The 20,984-nt window shown below is 37.6% G+C and overlaps 1 protein-coding gene across 8 annotated transcripts in view; it reads left to right on the top strand.

Moving 5' to 3' along the window:
* LRRFIP2 (LRR binding FLII interacting protein 2) overlaps positions 1-20,984 on the top strand; it is a 97,403-nt gene that overhangs the window by 20,383 nt on the left and 56,036 nt on the right. Inside the window, exons 4-14 of one of the 8 annotated variants that reach the window (XM_079712927.1) lie at positions 5,187-5,243; positions 5,342-5,386; positions 8,714-8,782; positions 11,873-11,914; positions 13,370-13,435; positions 14,745-14,819; positions 16,343-16,390; positions 16,472-16,516; positions 17,362-17,409; positions 17,849-17,905; positions 20,369-20,437. The exons of 3 other annotated variants lie outside the window; for them this stretch is intronic. In XM_079712927.1, coding sequence (XP_079569053.1) covers positions 5,187-5,243; positions 5,342-5,386; positions 8,714-8,782; positions 11,873-11,914; positions 13,370-13,435; positions 14,745-14,819; positions 16,343-16,390; positions 16,472-16,516; positions 17,362-17,409; positions 17,849-17,905; positions 20,369-20,437 — 621 coding nt within the window. Of the gene's footprint in view, positions 1-5,186; positions 5,244-5,341; positions 5,387-8,713; positions 8,783-11,872; positions 11,915-13,369; positions 13,436-14,744; positions 14,820-16,339; positions 16,391-16,471; positions 16,517-17,361; positions 17,410-17,848; positions 17,906-20,368; positions 20,438-20,984 lie in introns of all 8 variants that reach the window. 4 more of the 8 variants (XM_079712926.1, XM_079712929.1, XM_079712928.1 and 1 more) reach the window with 4 other exon arrangements.

The following is a 20,984-nucleotide window of genomic DNA, read 5'->3' as shown; positions in this document are numbered from 1 at the left end:
AACTTTATCATACTTCTCATTGTGATATTTTAGAAAAGAGAGAAAAAAGATGTTTGGTTGCTTAAAATTAAGCGAATCCTCATGTATGTGTTTGTTATTTGTCCTTTCTTGTTACTAAAGCTAGCTTAATTATTTTTATTTAAAGTGTCTTCTGCATGTAACTGGCTTAATATTACTGATGATGTCTTAAAAATGTTTGGTGTGAATATAAGAAATCGGTTTTACTTACAAAAATGGAAATATTAATTTCTTCTTTTAATTATGTATAATAGTTCTCAAATTAAATTGCCTAAGATTTTAATGTCTTAGGGCAGGCAGACCAAAACATTAAATAAGAAGAAAAGCCTAAGTTAGAAGTTTAATATTTGATTCCTATGTTTAAAGGCCATGAAGATAAACATATTTTTTATCTTTGTGAAAGGTGTGCAGGTCAGGCAGTGAACGTGCTAGATTTTATGGAAGGGGGTTAAAGGCTTAAAATGCAGGTGGCAACTAACCCAAGTCTTCAGTAATAGGTAGGATTTGGACATGCAGGGAAGGTGGGGTTTAGTTTCGGATGGGAATAATTAACACTCTAACTCCTTCTGACACTTGCTTTTACTGCTTTAAAACTGATTTTTCCTCTCACTTCTTATCTTATCTTTGTCTCTCTGGCTGCTTTCTGTCTATGAGCTTATAGTAGAAGTTGGCATGTGATAGTCACAATATAAAATATAAATTACTAATAAATTTATAATGAAATAAATAATGTATATACAAACAATTGGATTGTCAGTTATTAGAAGGAAGAATCTTTCTATATTAAAAATTTCTCCTAGTTTTATTACTTTTTCGTCTGGGGGTAGGCTGTTGGGATGTGAATAGGGAACCCAAGGGTGTGAGGCTCAGGAATGAAGCTATCTTTGAGTGCCTATCTGTGTGCCAACACTGTGCTCATGCTTTTTATATATGTGTTCCTTCCCCATTATAAGATAGGTACACTATCTCCATTTTATAGATAGATGATAAAGGATTGGTGAAGTAAACAACTTGCTTCATTGTGACAGACCCAGAATTCTAAGGGATGAGAGGGCGCCCCGTGTGCTAATAATGGAGTGGGAGGTAGAAGGACCGAGAAGAAAAGGGCCTGTGTCTCTCCGGGCTTCCAGTTGGTCTTAGGTTAGCCAGTGCTTCTGTTTATAAACTGGATGTCTGAAGCAGTGGCATGTTGGTGACCTGAAAGAGTAAATGCAGCTTCTGAAGTTTCCTAATTTAAAACTGAGGGAATGGCTGCAGCCTTGAATTAAGTATTTGTTGTCAGAGAAGGTGGCCAGGTGTATTCACAGGGCTTTGGGCTTTTTTTTTTTTTTTTTTTTAATAAAACCATCCTCACTCCAAGTGAACTTTTAAAAACAGAATATGTTTTATTTCCATTCATTTAACTTAAATGTATCAAAACATAATTTTCCAGAAAGCTTTAACAGATAAATATCCATCTTTAAAGGCATTGTCCTGTTCATTCAGCTTTGGGTCCTTTAAACTAATAAGGAGACTCCCAGGACAATGAAAATGTTTTGTTTTCCTGACGTGGAAGAGAGGGATACTCTGCCTTGTAATTGGTACCTAAGAACACAGTTTGCTGAAATTTTTTCTGTTGGCTTTCTGATGCTAGTAATTCAAGAAAAGCCAATTGGCAGTTTCAATACTACTCCAGAAATACCTGGGAAAGGAAGCTTTTTTTTTTTTTCTTCTTTTTTTGTATTCCAGAGGAGGAGAAAGCTCTGAGTAAAAACCGGGATACCTTGCCATTTTCTTCATGTTCTTTCTATGTAATCAGTCTGGATTTAGCCGGTATAGGTTCAGTGGTCTGGTGAGTCAGAAGATATGAATGCTGATCCCAGCTTTCTGACTTTGTTGATTGCTAATCTTTTTGTGCTGCAGGGGTTTTTGTACTGTAAAATGAAGGGATCAGACTAGATGATCTTTAAGAATCCTCTAGCTATTAAAAATAATTCTAGAGTTGGTGCTAGGGTCTTTTCTTTTATACAAGGGTTTCCTTCTGTTTCTTCCTATTTGCCACTGTGCAGAAGTATTCCAGGTAGAGGGAGTGATTTAAAACTACCTGAATACCTGCCTTTCTGTAGAAGAGTAGCACTCCATTGGCAGACTCTTAGTAAAATATGTGCTTTGAGTCTTTTTTGGTGTAATAAAAATTTGCTTTGAGCTTCCCTTACTGTTTGTATGGTTGCCACTAGCCGTATGTGGATAATTAGGTTTGGATTTAAATTGATTAAAATAAAAAATTTTGTTCCTCAGTTGTACTTCTAGCAGTTCAAGTGCTCAGTAGCCACATGTGGCTAGTGGCTACCATACTAGACAGCACAAACATAGAACATTTCCATTGTCACAGAAAGTTCTGTTGGATAGTGGTTGTTTAAGGGGTCGTTTATGACTATGGAATAAACTGTATTCTCTCAGTTTAAATTCCAGCCTGTATGGGTTTACATTTTATTCTGTAGTTCTTCTGAACTCTTTTTAGGCCATTTTTTTCAAATGGGGCTAAAAAGAAAGCTGTGTAAATCTAGGGGTATATCAATACTTAATAAGATATTGTTATTTAGGATTATTTTTATAATAGGTATAATTAAGAATAAATATGAATTCATCTGTCTGCTGCATCTTTAATGGGCTGTGCTCTTTAGAGGCAGGTTTTTAATTTCTTTTTAATTAATTAATTATTTTTTTATTGGAGTAAAATTGCTTTACAATGTTGTGTTAGTCTCTGCTGTACAATGAAGTGAATCAGTTATATGTATACCTATAGCCCCTCCCTCTCCCCCTTCCCCCACCCATCCCACCCATCTAGGTCGTCGCAGAGCACCAAGCTGAGCTCCCTGTGCTATACAGCAGGTTCCCACTAGCTATCTGTTTTACACATGGTAGTGCATTTATGTCAAACCTAATCTCCCAATTCGTCCCACCCTCCCCTGCCCCCACTGTGTCCACAAGTCCGTTCTCTACGTCTGCGTCTCTATTCCTGCCCTGCAGATAGGTTCATCTGTATGATTTTTCTAGATTCCATATATATGCATTAATGTACGATATTTCTTTTTCTCTTTCTGGCTTACGTCACTCGGCATGACAGACTCTAGGTCCATCCACATCTCTACAAATGACCCAGTTTCTTTCCTTTTTATGGCTGAGTAATATTCCATTGTACATATGTACCACATCTTTATCCATTCATCTGTCAGTGGACATTTAGGTTGCTTCCATGTCCTGGCTATTGTAAATAGTGTAGCAGTGAACATTGTGGTACATGTGTCCTTTTGAATTATGGTTTTCTCAGGGTATATCCCCAGTAGTGGGATTGCTGGGTAATATGGTAGTTCTATTTTTAGTTTTTTAAGGAACTTCCATACTGTTCTCCATAGTGGCTGTATCAATTTACATTGGCACCAATAGTGCAAAAGGGTTCCCTTTTCTCCGCACCCTCTCCAGCATTTATTGTTTGTAGATTTTTTGACGATGGCCATTCTGACTGATGTGAGGTGATACCTCATTGTAGTTTTGATTTGCATTTCTCTAATAATTAATGATGTTGAGTAACTTTTCATGTGTAGAGGCGGGTTTTTTAAAAGTGCTCTTGTGTAGTAGGTGGAATGAAAAGAAAGGATAGAATAAAGATTGAGCATTAAACCATGTATGTCACCCTAGTACCCCAAATAATACTGGGAGGGGGCATGTAGAATTAACTTGCCTGCGTAGCACAAGGCTCTTTATACTAACCAAGCTAACTAGCCTAGATCTGGTTACCACTTAATAAGCTGTACCTACTCTGCTGGGCTAACACACATGCTCCCCAAACTTTTGTGGTATATCACCTGATAATCAAAGAAAGGGAAGAAACTTGCTTGGCTCCTTACAGATTACATGTGTGTATTACATAACAAAAATGTGAATCGGTGATGAATTCCTAAAGATCGGAACACCATATTGGATATTGAATCATTGAATCATACTGGTGCTTATAAACAGACTTCTGAACAGATTTGATCAAATGCATCAATGTACACAGCACATGACAACCAAGAGTTTTTTGGACTTGTATTCAAAGATCATGACCAAAATAAAACATTAAATTGTGGTGTTTCAGTTGAATTACTGTTTCTGGATTTGAGATGAATGGTCAGGCATAGCTGTCTGCTCTGCCTGCATGATGATAGTGCTGTATCGTCATGGGGTGTTGAAGGATTGATGCATTTTGGAAAAAGCAGTGTTGATTAGCTATGAACTCAGCTGGACAGTTTTGTGTAGATTCTTAGGCAATGCAAATTAGTTTAACCCTTGGGACTTTGAAATTCTCATCAGAAGTTTCTTACACTTGATTAGGTTCTAGTGACTGTCATTTAATTTCACGACTCTGTACTTAATGCTCCAGTGCTAATAGCTGAATATGGAAAAGTTTAGAATTACATTTAATTAGTCAACTGGAGGTTTTCTTTTTTTTTGGTCAATTTTTTTTTAACAATCTTCATAAGGCATAACTTTGAGGTAACTTTATCAATTCTGAAATATTTATTCGATTTCTTCTAATTTTAAGTAGTTTTTCATATTAACAACACAGTCAGGGGCTATTTCATTTAGTTCTCTTCTTTTCCAGTTAGAGTGGTAAAAGAAAAAGAAAAAAATTTTTTGCAATGAGCACAAAATTATAACCCAAATCTTTTTAAAGCAACACATTGTCACCTTAAACCACATCTGTAATAAAATAAACATTTCTTCCTGCCTTGGGTAAACATCATAATGAAAAAATAGATCAAAGTCTGCTTTTAATGCTGACCTCAATTTCTGTTTAAGTATACTTGCTTATTTTTATCTTGGTATATTGAACTCCCTTGGTCATATATAGAGTACCTTCTGCAAGTGGTCAGATCTATCTATCTATCTATCTATCTATCCATAAATAGATAGATAGATAGATAGATAGATACATGATAGATACACACACACTTGTTCAAATAAAAACATTGCCAAGATTATTTCTACTTTCTTTCCAACTGAGGGACGTGGCTGCCCCAAACCCAGCTTTTGAGGCTGAGCTGTCCCTACCGCCTGCTGTGGGGAAGGTGCTGCTGTGCTCAACTGTTCTGACCGACAGCCCTCCTCTGAGTGATTAACTCTCCATGTACTTTCTCCTTTCCCAGGATGAGTTGGAAAGGGCCAGGTATTCCCACCGGTCCAGTCATCATCGTCCTTCTCTGGTTTGTAATAACCTACAAACTTGCCTCTAATACTTTTCCTCATCAACTTGCCATAGTCACTCACACACCTTTACTCTGTTTGTTTTTATTTTTATCAGGGAGTTGAGGATGCGTTGTCCATTCGAAGTCTTGGCAGTCACAGGGTTGGTATTTTAAGTTGTTTATACCCCCATAGCAAAGCTATCCCTTTGCCTTTTTTTTTTTTTTTCTTTTATTTGCGGTACGCGGGCCTCTCACTGTTGTGGCCTCTCCCGTTGCGGAGCACAGGCTCCGGACGCGCAGGCTCAGCAGCCATGGCTCACGGGCCCAGCTGCTCCGCGACATGTGGGATCCTCCCGGACCGGGGCACGAACCCGTGTCCCCTGCATCGGCAGGCGGACTCTCAACCACTGCACCACCAGGGAAGCCCCTGCCTTTTTTTAAAACACAGAAATATTGGCAAAGCGATTTCATCGGAAAATGATGCTTTGAGATTATTGCTGTAAGTAAATCAGTTCTAAAATCATGAATATTTTCATCTATTAACATATATATTCACTTTTCTATAAAAGGACCTTTGATTTTGGAAAACCATCACAAAATAATAAGGTTAATTTTATAGAATAACATCAGCATGGTTCTAACTTTCAGATTTTTCCTACTTTCATATTTTTTTAAATGACAATTTATTAAATAAAATTTATTATTTTGGGGCTTGGGTGACTAATTATAGTTTTATTCAGTGGGAAAATTGAGCTTCTGATTTTAAAAATGCCTGTCTTTTCATACTTATAGAAATTATCATGCTTCAACATTTTGATTAACATTTTGTAGTTTGTCTCAAGTTTTTAGCGTACGTCATTGTAAATCAAGATAAATGAGAAATCGCTCATCAAAGGCTTGCATATTGTGCCAGGAAACTGACTCTCTTCTTAAAGAATTGTGCTTTAAACCTTAGAGTAATGCTTTTTTAATTTACACATTGATAATATTGTATATGTACTTACATCTAGATTTTTCATCAGTAAAATTATCTTTCTTGCTAAGGTCTATATTTGTTAATTCTCCCCAAGTCTAGTTTTCTTCCTATCTTGTATAATGTATAAAAATACACTATATTAAACTGAGTGTGTCCTGGTATACTAATTATTGATGTGTTTGTATTCTTAAATAGTCTTTTACTCTGGTTATATTTCTTACTGGTAAATGTAATCTACTGTCTTTTTAGAATAAGTTAGTAAACTAATTCTTGAATCATAAGTATTTTGGTTAATTATAAAAATTTAGATTTATAAGAATATTAAAAAACCTTTATAGAAATCTAATCAGTAGTGTAAGAATGATTTTGCAGGGGAAATACTTTTTTTGTTTGTTTTTGTTTTGTTTTATTTTTTTTTAACATCTTTATTGGAGTATAATTGCTTTACAATGGTGTGTTAGTTTCTGCACCCCTCTAGGTGGTTACAAAGCACCAAGCTGATCTTGCCAAGAAATACTTTAAGAAAAACTTTTCATGCTTCTCCCTGGAGATATTAGTTTTTTTCTCACAGGGAGTTAGTCAACAGAAGCTTAAAAGTTGAGCCTTGGGCTTCCCTGGTGGCGCAGTGGTTGAGAGTCCGCCTGCCGATGCAGGGGACACGGGTTCATGCCCCGGTCCGGGGAGATCCCACATGCCACGGAGCGGCTGGGTCCGTGAGCCATGGCCGCTGAGCCTGCGCGTCCGGAGCCTGTGCTCCGCAACGGGAGAGGCCACAACAGTGAGAGGCCCGCGTACCACAAAAAAAAAAAAAAAAAAAAGTTGAGCCTTAAGGGCTTTGAAAATAATCCCATCTTTCCTCTCTTTAAAAAAAGTATGAGTTTTCCCTTTACTTTTTGTTGTAATGTTCATAGTGTGAAGTTTCACACAGTTTTTATCAAGCAGGTTATTTGTAAATTTCTATGGAAAACTTGATTATATATTAGTTTAACCTGATGGTAAAACCATCCAAGTTCAACCTAATTTAGGGGCCTTTAAAACATCTTCAAACAAAGAAAAAAGAAATCTGCAATTAAATGAATAAGGAATTGTTTATCCAGGGTGTCTATAAAGTAATGAGGTTGATTTTCATTTCATGGAAATTATATCATTAAATTTAAGATATAACTAGAACTCTCACAGTATTTTATTTCATTATGGTAATTATGAAAATTTGCTGTTATGGGAAAAAGAGTAAAGCTCCTAATTAAAAAAATCAGTATGCGAACTTAAAGATTAATAAAAAAATTTTACCCTGTAGAGGAGACTTTGGAACTTTACTGTGTGTGAGTGTACATTTAGCACATTTAAAATATTTAGACTTCCCTGGAAATGTCTGATTTGAAATGAAAGCTCACTAGTAACATAGTTTAAAAGAAATGTAATTGAGATAAGATTTTTTTTTCTTTTTTCTCTTAACTAGATAATATTGGGAGTTCTAAGTTTTCATCAGATTATTTGCTTTTTAAAGTAACTTTACCGTCTACATTAAACTGAATAAATATGTAGACAACTTTTGTTCTCTGTAAAAATAATTGTGATGGTTTAAAACACTGACCTAGGGCTTCCCTGGTGGCGCAGTGGTTGAGAGTCCGCCTGCCGAAGCAGGGGACACGGGTTCGTGTCCCGTTCCGGGAAGATCCCACATGCCGCGGAGCGGCTAGGCCCGTGAGCCATGGCCACTGAGCCTGCGCGTCTGGAGCCTGTGCTCCACAATGGGAGAGGCCACAACAGTGAGAGGCCTGCATACCGCAAAAAAAAAAAAACAAAAAAACACTGACCTAAATTTTATCGGGATTTGCTATATTATTTGGGGGGTTTTGGTATTTCTCTGCCAGTTTTTTTTTAAACTTATGAGCTGTATATTAAAATGTCTAAGACTTTTGGACCTTGTATTTGACATATGAACATTAGATACATGTACCTGGATATGAGGCAGATGTATTTATGGTTTTATGCCACATTCTTAGGACTTTGATCTTTCCTTTTGTCCAGTTAACTTTCAGGTACTGCTTTCTTGAAAGGTGTCCTGCCAGAAGCTATTTGGGCTGGAGATGGTAACAGTGTTATAGACATTCTCCATAAAAATAGAAAGAGCAAAGATAGTTCAAGACTGAATGGTAGGTTTGGGGAAGGAAGATTAAATCAAAGCCCTGAGTCTAGAATTGAAACAATCTGTGTCTTTAAAAAACATCTACCTTAAAAAAAAAAATCTTACAAAGTGCTTGGTCACTGCTTTATACAGTGAAATACAAGAAGACTATAAGGAAGAGATCCAAAATTAGAAAATGAGGTGATCTGGAATCAGAGTGGTAGAGATACACTGCAGTTTTAATTGGTGGAGATTTTTACTGTTGTTTTTATCAGTTCCCATTTATATATCAATTGCCTTAGTATAATTTTAATGAAGTTAATTTTAATATGCTTGCAATTTGTGTTTTGTCATTTACTCCTACACTGTTTAATTCCATGGAAGAACCCATCGAAGGACGTAATGGGGACACATTGGAGCAGAGCCAGTACACCCAAAAGGAAAGGCATCATGGTGTGTAGCCCAGAGAAATGTGCCGTGTTAGTGTTGTGCGTTCACTGTTGACTCACAGAGTCCCGGGGGCTTGAGTAATAGGTCCATTCTAACAGAAATGAACACCTGCTGAACTTTGTTTCTACAACCTTTTTCTGTACTTTTAAAAAATTTAATTTCCAAACGAAAACTTTGAGGTAACTTTTTCTGAGTGTTAAAAAAAAACATTTTTGGAGTGGGGAAAAAAGAAGAAAAAAAAAACATTTTTGGATAGATTATAATAGCAAGTTTGGAAACATTTTATTTAGCTAGAGCCCTTAATATTTTCAGTTCTCCCTCCTTTGATGAATCATTTGTTTTTAAATAACATAAATACCAACTGGCACGTATTGGAGGATTCTTTTTGTTTACTCAGTTGTTCTAGTAGCAAATGGGGTGTCCAACTTATGGGTTTTTTCTACCAGATTCAGCAATTTTTAAAACTACCTGAGGGAATTCCCTGGCAGTCCAGTGGTTAGGACTCCGCTCTTCCAATGCCAGGGCCTGGGTTCAATCCCTGGTTGGGGAACTAAGATCCCGCAAGCGGTGCAGCATGGCCAAATAAATAAATTAATTAAATTGAACTATATGAGCTCTGCATTGTATTTTGGAAAAGGAAAATCAAAATAGGTCAATTTCAGTTCAACTTGGTAAATCTTAAGCTTTTGCAAAAGGCCATTGGTGTTACAGAGAGGATGAGAAGAACTAAGACATGACTGATCCCTTCAATGAACTTAATCTGGTTGGGAGAATGGAATAGTTTATATGCAAGAATGTGTGACTTGAGTAATACATGTTTTGGTCATGGGTTTTTTTTTAAACAAAAAAGATATTTTGTTAACTGAGAAAAGACGTTAAGTGAAACTTCCATAGAGAAGGAACTTTATTTTCAGTGAAATGTTATTCACCACAGTGACATTTTACCATTACACATCATTTACCACCAAATGCACACCCTTAGGCATTTTAGAAAATTCTGGATAAACAAGATTTTTTTTTACACATGTAATAACACTCTTTGTATTCTGTTTTCAAGATAATATAAGAAAAGCATGCAAATGCAGATATTTTGCTCCAGCACTTTTTAGTATTTATTGCAATATCATTTTCACTGAATTTACACTGGTGGTAAAATTATGCCACTTAGCCTTATACTTATGAGGTATATTTTGGGGGGGTTCTGGAATATCTTTTGTAAATGACCATCTCATGGGGCATGAAGGGAGGGCCTTTGTTCTATCTGAACTATTATTTTAATGCTTTATTAGAACTACACTATATAATTTGATCTTCTAGTGTATTTTAAGCTTTTTAAAATTGCAACCTCTATAAAAGGAATGCATTTTGCACCATAATCCAGTATACATATGCAGACATATGCCTGTGTGTTTGTATGTATATAAGTATATAAAATATATTATAGAAACAGAAGTTTCACAAAATAATATTTACTCTTACTGTACATGATAAACTCTAGTATTTTCTCTTCTATTTTTATTTTTTTTAATGTTGGTTGAACCCATAAATTGATTTTGTGAACTACTAATGAGTTGCAGTCCACACTTAGGAAAACATTACTTTAGATCAGGTTTTTGAATAGTGTTCCCTAGAATCCTAAATGGGTATAAAGTTGCAAAAGAAAGATATTTTTACCAAACTACCTGAGGAACTTGTTTATTGCTTTTGTTTTATGTATTGTTTTATTGTTTTTTACATTGCTCTTCTGGGTCAAATTGCTTAAAAAAATCTGAGCTAGAATGCTTAAAAAATAAAGTTAGGGGCTTCCCTGGTGGCGCAGTGGTTGAGAGTCCGCCTGCCGATGCAGGGGACACGGGTTTGTGCCCCGGTCCTGGAGGATCCCACATGCCATGGAGCGGCTGGGCCCGTGAGCCATGGCCACTGAGCCTGCACGTCTGGAGCCTGTGCTCCGCAACAGGAGAGGCCACAACAGTGAGAGGCCCGCGTACCGCAAAAATAAATAAATAAATAAATAAATAAATAAATAAATAAATAAATAAAGTTAGGAAACCACAAATCTGAGTAGTTAGTTACTATTTAATTCAGTTTCTTGGATTTGAAATGTGGTGTTACACAAATTATCTTTGTAAAGACCCTACGTGAAATGTGGTTTTTCTGGTCTTGTCATAAATGTATGTAATCCACACTTTACTCCGGCCAAGTTTCTAGTTTTGTTCACTGTTTTTCATAAGGAAAGTTCTTGAGGAAGGAAGTTTTTCAGGTGTGTGCACAAGCAGATACAAGGGAACTCTCCCCACCCCCCAACCTTTTTTTTTTTTTAAATCAAGCCCTTGAGGTTACCAAGGACTCAACTTTTTTTTTTTTTTTTCTTGCGGTACGCGGGCCTCTCACTGCCGTGGCCCCTCCCACTGCGGAGCACAAGCTCCGGATGCGCAGGCTCAGCGGCCATGGCTCACGGGCCCAGCCGCTCCGTGGCATGTGGGATCCTCCCGGACCGGGGCACGAACCCGCGTCCCCTGCATCGGCAGGTGGACTCTCAACCACTGCACCACCAGGGAAACCCGGAACTCTCACCCTTTTGATGCTGCAATTGTTTTCTTGTTTGTTTGCTTTTTGTTTTTGTTTTTTTTGTAAGCTTTATTATACTAGTTATGTGATCCTTCTTCATTGCCTCTCCATGCCTTGCTTTTGCCATGTTTCAAATAATGGAAAACGATGGTGACAGACACAATAAGAAAAAGTAAAACATCTTTTGACTTCAGAATGCTTAATTCCTGCGTTTAAAGGCTACCTTGGGTGTTTTGTGCTATAGTGTACTGGGATGAATCATCTCACCATTACTGATTATAAATTCTGTTTTTGAAAGAGAACATGCAGTTTTTGCTGTATGTATAGTTTAGCAATAACCTATACTAGGAAAGAATGAGAGGGAAGAATATTCTTTAATTCAAATGTCACAGCCTTTGTGTTTAATAATTTTGGGCTTTTAAAATAGTGCTGGATTTTTAATAACTTTATGAATGTTACTTTTTCCCCTCTTTATATTTCTGATTTTGGAAATACAACCAACTTACACCTTTTCCTGAAATCCAGTATGATGCTTTCAAGGATACATCGTCAAGACTTTCATCATTAGTATGTAGTGCATAACTTCATGTTGAATGTGGAGTTTTACTTTATAAACATCTGATGATGCTAATCATAGATTATGACTTTTTCATAGGTTTGTTATAATGTTTGGGGGAAATATATGACTAACAAAGCAAAATCTAGTGTTGTGTAATTGTGGCATAATTTAGCACTTGAATAACTTTGTCTTTTAGAATATCAGGATCAGATAAAAATTATTTGCTTCCCTATTCAGGACTAAGATTGGTAGTAGTATCTTTTCTTAAAATAATGAGCCACCCAGCTGACACATACTCATTGCCCTGGAAGACATGTTTCCAGCAGTGTTTTGATACGTACTGAACTATGGCAGCACAGGCCCTACTGTGTTTCATGTTCTGTGTCACAAGCCAGCAGGTGTGAAAGCATCCAGCAGTGACAGATGACACCTGAAGCATCAGTTATGTCCACTCATTTTTTGCTTGATTTGGTTTTTTTATGGTATGTCATTTTGGCCAAGGAAGTTATCGCATGTTTTTCTTGGGTTAATATGTCAATAGATTGCCTGAGTTGCTAGACTATATCAGCAGCTCTTAAATGTTCAGGGTAATGTATAAAAGGAAAGCTATGCATATTCTGAAAAGAAAAATGAGTGTATAATTACTGATTCAGGATCTAGCTGTGCATGTTTCAGATGATTTGCGTAGAGCAGACTGTTAATAGCTAGGACCCTTCTAGCTGCACCTCCTCATTACAGGCCAACGGTGCATACCTAGATTGGACTTCTTGTCTACCAATTGACCTGTTTAGTAGTATTGCTGTCCTCTATCCCCTCACATACACTTGGCTCTGTACTCCTAGGAGAAGTTATGTGTTGAGATGGTGCTATCTCCAATGGACTCAGATGTCAGATTATTGTCTAATGATGCTGCTGCTACTCGAGACAATCCATACCACGTTGGCTGCTTTCCTCTGAGCAGCACATGCGGTGGGACCACTAACTTGGGTTAAGAGGACTGTCTTGGGCAGTACAATGTTATGTTTTCTGTTCTCAATCTTGTTTTGATTGATGCACAGGATTGCTTTTTGGCCTTTAGGTAAGGAGGACTGTGGAAGGAAGTAGACTCTCTTGTCACTCATACCTTTTTAAAAAAGATAGTCCCATGGGCAGGGGCTCAAATGAGGTGTGGGGTGAGGGTCCCCACAAATATCCTGCCTGGCTCTGAGTCCTAATTAAGTTTTTAGTTGACTAGACACTGAGCTGGATGGCACAGGGGAGGTGAGGGGGAATGCAGGTGTGTAGAGAGGCTGTGTGTCTTAGCCAGTCAAGGGCAGTGAATCATTTACTAACAGGTGGGAAATAGAGTGCATGTAGACTACTCTGTCTCAGGTGGATCTTTCTGTGTATGATTTTAAGATGAATTTTATTAAATTATTTTTAAACTTCACTATATGATCCTTGTATTCAATATTTACTTCCAGAATCATTCTTACAGTCACTCTGATGGAATGAAGAAGAGATCTTCTGGTTCTCATAAAGACCCACTGGTTAGTTCTGTTGTGTCTCATACCACAGTATTTTGTGTGGCTGTAAAATTCACTGATTACTTTTACGGAACTTAAGAATTAGGACTGCATTGGTGTGCTCTTAAGGCATTATTGAAACTTGATAATATACTGAAACATGACTTATCAGAACTTATTTAAAAATAATTTTGTTTTCATTTACAAGATTTAATATCAAATTAATATATCTAACCCTAGTGGCTAGCGTTAGGAAAGTGTCCTACGATGTTCATTAACAATGTATTTTCATTTATGAACTGTCCTTTGGAGGACTATACCTTAAGAATAGGCTTAGTGAGATTCTTATACCCATTTTAGAAATTTGAATTGATTTAGTTGTGGTATTATAAGTAGTACCAAAGTCACGTATAGGTTTCTTTCTGAATGATTGTCTTTATAGATTTTATAATTTTGGGAACTTGAAATTAATTTTCTGGTAGAAACAATAAAGTACGTAATGGCAGAGTTCCCATGCTGTCTTGCAGAAGACTCTTCAACCAATAATGTAATTAAACTATGGAACTAATAGTGCTCTCCATTCCAGCCGACCTTGCTAAACATTTCTGTGGAGGAAAAAATGTCTAGAATGCCCATTTGGGGTGCTAGGAACAACTCTTTCCTGTCAGGTTGCTACAGCACTGGCAGAGGAAGTACAGTCCTAAGCTCCCTGCTAACTCAAGGTTCCCATGGGCAGGGTTCTGACCATTGGTGGGGTGGAGAGAGGGTTGGGAGGCTTTGGCTGGTAGCAACGAGGAAAGGGGAGAGAATGAAATGGAGAGGACATTAGTGAGATGCCCTGGTGGGGGCAGTGTTGGGAGCTCTGGGGAGAGGTGAGTCCTGGTGCCTCGGGCAGGGCCAGGAGTTTTGAAAAAAATAACTTTAATGATTTCTGTGGCATTGCCAAATAGATTATAAAAGTGGTAATTATTCACTCATCCTGGGTTTTTCAAGGACATTCCTAAGTATGACATGAGAATAAACCATTTATTATTTCCATTCCATTTTGTCTGAGGGTTTATACTCTTGTTTTTAAAGTAAAAAAAGAAAAAAAATAGCAATGACTTGGTTTGAAAATAGTTAATATTAATATTTTTTAATATTAATCTTTAATATTAATCTTTTTTGAGAGACCTGAAATAGTTGTTATTTTCACTTTCACCTAATATGATTCAATGCTTTAAAATCATTGTTTTGGAGGAGAAGGGGTTTGGCAATATCCCACTTTGCCTCTGTGTTTTTAGGTTAACAGCATTTAACCTAAGAAAAATGTGTTTAATTTTGCTTTTTGCAGAGTGGCCTCTACTTTGACCAGAGAAACTATAGCAGTCTTAGACATAGCAAACCCACCTCTGCCTGCTATACTCGGGTTTGTCACAAGTTTTTTGGCTTCGTGTGTTTTATCCAACTTTAACACATTTCTAATCCCCTGTTGCATTTTGACTAGTTAGAACTAATCTGTGAATGGCTGTGTATATACTAGTTTGTGGTAACTGAATTCACATAGTCTGTGTGAGTGTATCTTTAAATAACGGGAACTATTGAATCACCATATTTAAAATGAGTACCATTTTTTTTTTTTTTTTTTTTTTGCGGTATCTGGGCCTCTCACTGTTGTGGCCTCTCCCGTTGCGGAGCACAGGCTCCGGACACGCAGGCTCAATGACCATGGCTCATGGGCCAAGCCGCTCCACGGCATGTGGGATCCTCCCAGACCGGGGCACGAACCCGTGTCCCCTGCATCGGCAGGTGGACTCTCAACCACTGCGCCACCAGGGAAGCCCCCGAGTACCATTTTTTTCCAGTTTTTTTAATGAAAAATATTTAACATACAAAAAAAGTTCAAAGAATTGTATAGTAACCACCTGCGTACCTACCACTCAGATTCTACAATTGATATTTTACTATATTTCCTTTATCATGTAATTATCTGTCCAGCTGTCCCTCTATCCATCCATCAGTCCATCTTTTTGGGGGGATGCATTTCAAAATAAGTTGTGGGCAGCAGTACATATCACAGTGTTTGCCCTTTTATTAAAAACATACATGTGAAAATTTAAACTGTACGTGGGATGAGAAGAATGTAATTATATTTAATGTTAGAATCTCTTGTTTTTTCAAGGCATTTGGCACATCATACATTTAAAACACATTTAAATATATGGAGCATAGTACATTTGAAATAATTCAGTTGTCAAAGCATAACTTAGATATTTATGTATCTTATTTTCCATGTCTGATTGGGCTTGGTGAAAAAAACTGAAAATTGTGTCCTGAGATGACATCAGGAAAAAGATTTAATTCCTTCTTTAAAAATGCTGTGCCTTGTTAGTGTGTGGATTCATTGTGACCAGTACAATTTATCTAATTAAACTAAGGCACTTGGTCCATGGCTTGTTGTGAAATACACGTTTTCTAATCTATTTGGGAGAGTGTTTATAGCAATAACTCAGAGTTCATTTACCTGGTTCCCCAATAATCAGGATAAGCCCATTAGATGTCGCAGGAGCTGCTGAGGACTGGGATGTGGACACTGTGCCATACTCCCTGTGCCATGGCCCTCTTTTCCTGAGTGTTTTCTTAGGTGCCCATCCCATCTCCTAACACTAATGTTCAAAGACCAATAGGACTTACCCATTTATAGGAAACTATTCCAAGTGTTTTTCTTTCTTATCCCTTAAAATTGGTATTCAAAGAGATTTCTAATGATTAAGTTTTTCTCAAATTGTGTGTCACTGAACTGCCTTAAACACTCAAGAATTACTAATGAATTATGGAGTATAAAATAAATATGTCTTCTACTTGCATGATGGTGAGGCTGATTCTCCTTTTCTTTTTCCCTTTTTTTTTTTTTTTTTTTTGCTTGTTTTGTTTTGTTTTGTTTCTTAGCAGTCTTCTTCCCTATACAGTGACCCCCTGGCAACATCTAAGAGCTACAGGGTTAGTACTTCCTGAGGAGTATGGTGCCTTCATAGCTATCAGTTGCTTTTCTTTGGGTTAAATCGTGTGCTTTCTCCATAGGCCTCCCCTACTGCAAATTCTGGTCTTCTGAGAAGTGCCAGTCTGGTGTGTATTTTCCTCTTCCAACGTGTGTACCCCTGGTGGGGCCATTGTCACGGTGCTGACTCTGGCTTGCCATCTTTCCTCCAGAATAGTCAAGGACACATGGCTTTAATGCTATGTGTACTGCAGACTGTGCTGCCTGTGCTTAAAATACAAAACTTTGGGGGAGCAAAAATGAGCATGTCATAGCGGTAGATACTGCTGGCTGTCGGTAGGCCCTTGCTTAGAATTGGCTTCCTGTAGAGGAGGTAGACTTGCATGGGTTGCACTACACTTGCATACTTTTGTGAGATGGCTGCCCATGCATGGGGTGTCATATTTTGGGGGGAACAGCTGTGGCCTTGGCCATGTTAATACTAGGCTCTAATGGAGCCAGCTGACTAGAAAGACAAAACAGTAGCTCTGTGTAATGTGCGAGTTGGAATTGGTTGATTTCCAACTGTTGTTTGTTGTCTTGTGGGCTGTTTTAGTGGACTGGGAACCTGAGGCTTTGTACTTAATTTTATCGTAACAGTGGGCAAAATGCTTTCTGTACCTCACTTTCTTTTCTGTTCTATTTCCTCTTTTGAGAGAATAAAGTCGTAAATGTTCTCCTAATTTCATAACATGATGATGAAAGGCAGTGCTGTAACCCGTGGTGCTTTTTAAATGAAGTGTGAGTTTGAAGTTTTAATGAGGCTGACAGAGGAATTTATGCATACATAAATGAGTGTTACCACCTTGGGAGGCTGTACACGTTAACACCATTCTTCAAAACTTTTTTGGAACTAGGTACTGCAAAGAATTTATGTCATTTTCAAAATAACTTTGATGCTGAATAGATAAATGGCATTTCCTTTGTTCTTTAGGCGTCATTGTATGATGGTGGATTATATAACCCTTATGGTTCTCGAACTGTAAGTCTAAGCAGGCAGAGGTGGTGAGGAGGGTGGTGTGTAGGTGGGCACAGTTTACTTACAGAGTCATTTAATCTGACCTATAATTACAAGCTGTGATCCATCAGCTTGCCAATGGTGGCTCCCACCCAAGCTGTGAGAAGGCACCTGCTGGAAACTGTGGCTTAAAGTACGAAGGCAATACAAGTAGAGAAACCTCTTTTCTGGCTCAGTTTCTCAGGAAGAGGCTGGGAACAGCGCTTCTCAGGGCCTTTCTTCTCCCTCCTGCCGTGGGCTGCTGGATGGTGAGGGTGGGAGTGAAGGAGAGTTCAGGCCGGGGAGGAACAGTTATCTTCACCTGGGAGCCAGGGGCGAGTTAGGTCCAGGGGCCCTGATGTATTCCCAGCAGGAAAAGGAGCTAATCGTTCTTGTAAAACTTTTCTTCTTGGAAACTTTATAGCCATCTGAATACAGTTTTCACTCATCAAGAACAAGTTCAGCCCGAAGCAGTCCTGTGGTGAGCTGTCTAGTCTCTTTGCATGCTTTATAAACACTTTTGATTGTTTCATTAATCTGTACTCACCATTCAGAATATTGAGGATGTGGTGTGTTTCACTCTATTGTGCATGGATTATCATTTTCCTTCAGTACACAAACTCAAGAATTAATTTGTCCTAACTGGTGGTTTCTGTATGAATGTGACTTAAGCACGTAATTTCTTAAATGAGTCTGGAACCAGTGCCATTAGAATTTTTTTAAAATTTATATGTAACTGTAATTTGTGTGGAAATTCTTGTCTTCTCAGTGGTGATAATTTAGACTATGAGTTGGTTGCCTGATCCTTTTCCTTTCTCCTTTTCATCTCTACTTCCTACATTGAACCATTTCACTTGCTTGCCAGCCTGTCAATCAGTGGAGTGGTAGGAGAAGAAATCAAATAAGTCAGCTTTTAAAAATTGCTACAGGGCTTCCCTGGTGGCACAGTGGTTGGGAGTCCGCCTGCCGATGCAGGGGACACAGGTTCGTGCCCCGGTCCGGGAAGATCCCACATGCCATGGAGTGGCTGGGCCCATGGGTCATGGCCGCTGAGCCTGCGCATCTGGAGCCTGTGCTCCGCAATGGGGGAGGCTGCAGCGGTGAGAGGCCCGCGTACCGCAAAAAAAAGAAAAAAAAAATTGCTACAGAAAACAGAAAACTGGGACAATTCTAATCACCCAGTCTTTCTGGAGTATTAAAACATTTTTTAAAATTTATAAATGTAATATTAGCTTAAGGAAAGTACAAAATAAAAGTTATCTGACCCTTTCCTCCTATATCCATTCCCCAAATGCAACCTCTGTTCTTGTATATCCTTTCAGAGATATTTCATGTATATATGAGTGTCCTTTATTTGAACAGTATGTAAATGACTTGTATACATACTGCTCTTCAACTTGTTTTCTTTACTCAAAGTATCTTTTCAAATCAGTATATAAAGATCTATTTCATTTTTTTTTGTCAGTCTTTTTTTTTCCATTCTTTTTTTGACATTTAAAAGATTTTAAAGAGTAAACCATGTCCATTACTGTTTCCACTGAGTGCCTCTTGGAGATAGTTTTATGTCAGCACATTTTTTTTTAATGGCAGTGGATCATTCCATTAGTGCCTGAGCTGTAAATTTGAAAAATTGCTCCCGTTTTGATGGACATTTAGGTTGTCAGAGTTTTGCTACTACAGACACTTGTAAAATGAACATGCTTATGCAAGTATATTTTTGTGAAATTGTATGAGTAGATCTGCATGGTAAATTGCTAATCATGAAATGATGGGAATCAGAGTATTTACATTTAAATTATGCTATATATTGCCATATTACCCACCCAAAAACTCTAGTAATTAACATTTTCAATAACAAATGATGACTTTAGGAACTACCTTGTTATTCTTGACAGTGTCAAAATTGGAGAAATTATTAAGCAGTTTCTTAATGGTCAACATAGGGTACTTTGTGGAATGGAATAGGTGAGATATATGGACTTTCTTCTACATATGTATTTGGCTCATTTCTTCTGCCATTTCCAAGTGGCACTTATCAAGAATTCTACTCTAATAGCTGACAAAAAGTTATTACAGGGATGTTTAAGGAGATAAAAGTTATTACAGGGATGTTTTCACATAAGGAGGAAGTTTACTTTTAACCCACCGGGTAATAAAATTCCACTTGGCAATTCTTGGGCCTGGTAGCATTTTTAGTGTCCCAGCTGTGACGGTCCCTTGCAAACAAAATTATGGTAATATTTTCAGTCAAGTGTAGAATCTTGTCCGTGTGTGCTGGCTAAATGCTCTTTCATTTGCAAGTTGGGCTCAGAGGTATTATCCCAGTGATGCCAGAATGGTTTCTTAGTGATGTCAGAATGGAGGCAACCTACATATATTGAAGATGAGTCTTCCACCGCTGGTGAAAGAGGAAGAAAACTGTGTGGTGATATTAGAAATATCTCCACCTGCTGCATAGGAATGAATAAAAGACAGTAAGAATCATCATTTCAGTGTTCTTGCCGGTAGGAAATTCTGTCTTTGACTTATATTATTTCAGTTAAGAAGATTCTTTTATTTTCTCTCCCAAACTAAAACATTAAGTGTATTTATTGACCCCTGATAGGACCCCAAAGGGCCTAGAGGTTTAAAAATCATGAAGTCCCTGGCTGGTTTTGGCCAGTAGAGTCATGCCCCCCACCCCTTTTCTTTCATTTAACTTAAATAAAAGATGAAGTACTATTTTATTCTTTGTGCTTTTTGGAAATATCTTTTGGTTTTTAATGATCGTTCATTATGCCTTGAAACAGCTTTTTGGTTTAATGGTGCACAATAGATGTTGCGCATTATTATGCTCATGGAGAGTGTTTGTGTGCTTCCCAAAGCCTTACCTCATGTGCCTTCAGTCAGGGAAGACCTGTAGTGAAACTGCATCTTTTTCATTATCTGCTTTTAATATCTATAGTTTATCGACGATGACACTGCAAGCATTGCTTCTTCTGGTCGTGCCAGCCGTGGGCGAAGGGAGAGTGTGGTGAGCGTGATTTGCATGCAAACACATACGATGAGTTTTAAAATTGCAACACTGTGTGATCACGTGAAATCTGTTGGAAAATGAAATTTGCACTTGACAAAATGAGCGTTTTCTTCAAATTTAGTTTATATGAATAACTTGCCTTCAGAAATGTATTCCTGAGAATACATTTTCTTAGTGGGCTATGTAAGCTTTCCTAGTGACACCTCTTATGTGCTAGTCATTGTGTACTTGACAGATTTTCACTTTTAATTTTTTGTTGCTATTTTATGCACGTGCATGTATGTGACCAAAACCAAATTCACCAAAACCAAAAAATTTCTCAAGCAAAATTAATGCCTCCACATTGTTTAAAACTCATTACTAGAGTTTAGAAATGGATTAGAAATCATGCTGCCATTAATTAGTTGTTTTCTTCGCTGTGTATTTAAATTTAACCATAGTTTATACATCTTTTAAGGCCCACGAATACTTTGAGTTGCTGATGGCAAAATTTAAAAATTTTGGTCTTAGAATTCAATTAGAGTTACAATTATAGAGGTAACAA

This window comes from Hyperoodon ampullatus (genome assembly GCF_949752795.1).
Source record: "Hyperoodon ampullatus genome assembly, chromosome: 10".
Taxonomy (NCBI): domain Eukaryota; kingdom Metazoa; phylum Chordata; class Mammalia; order Artiodactyla; family Ziphiidae; genus Hyperoodon; species Hyperoodon ampullatus.
Note: the sequence above shows the minus strand (reverse complement) of the source record. Positions and strands in the feature narration are given on the sequence as shown.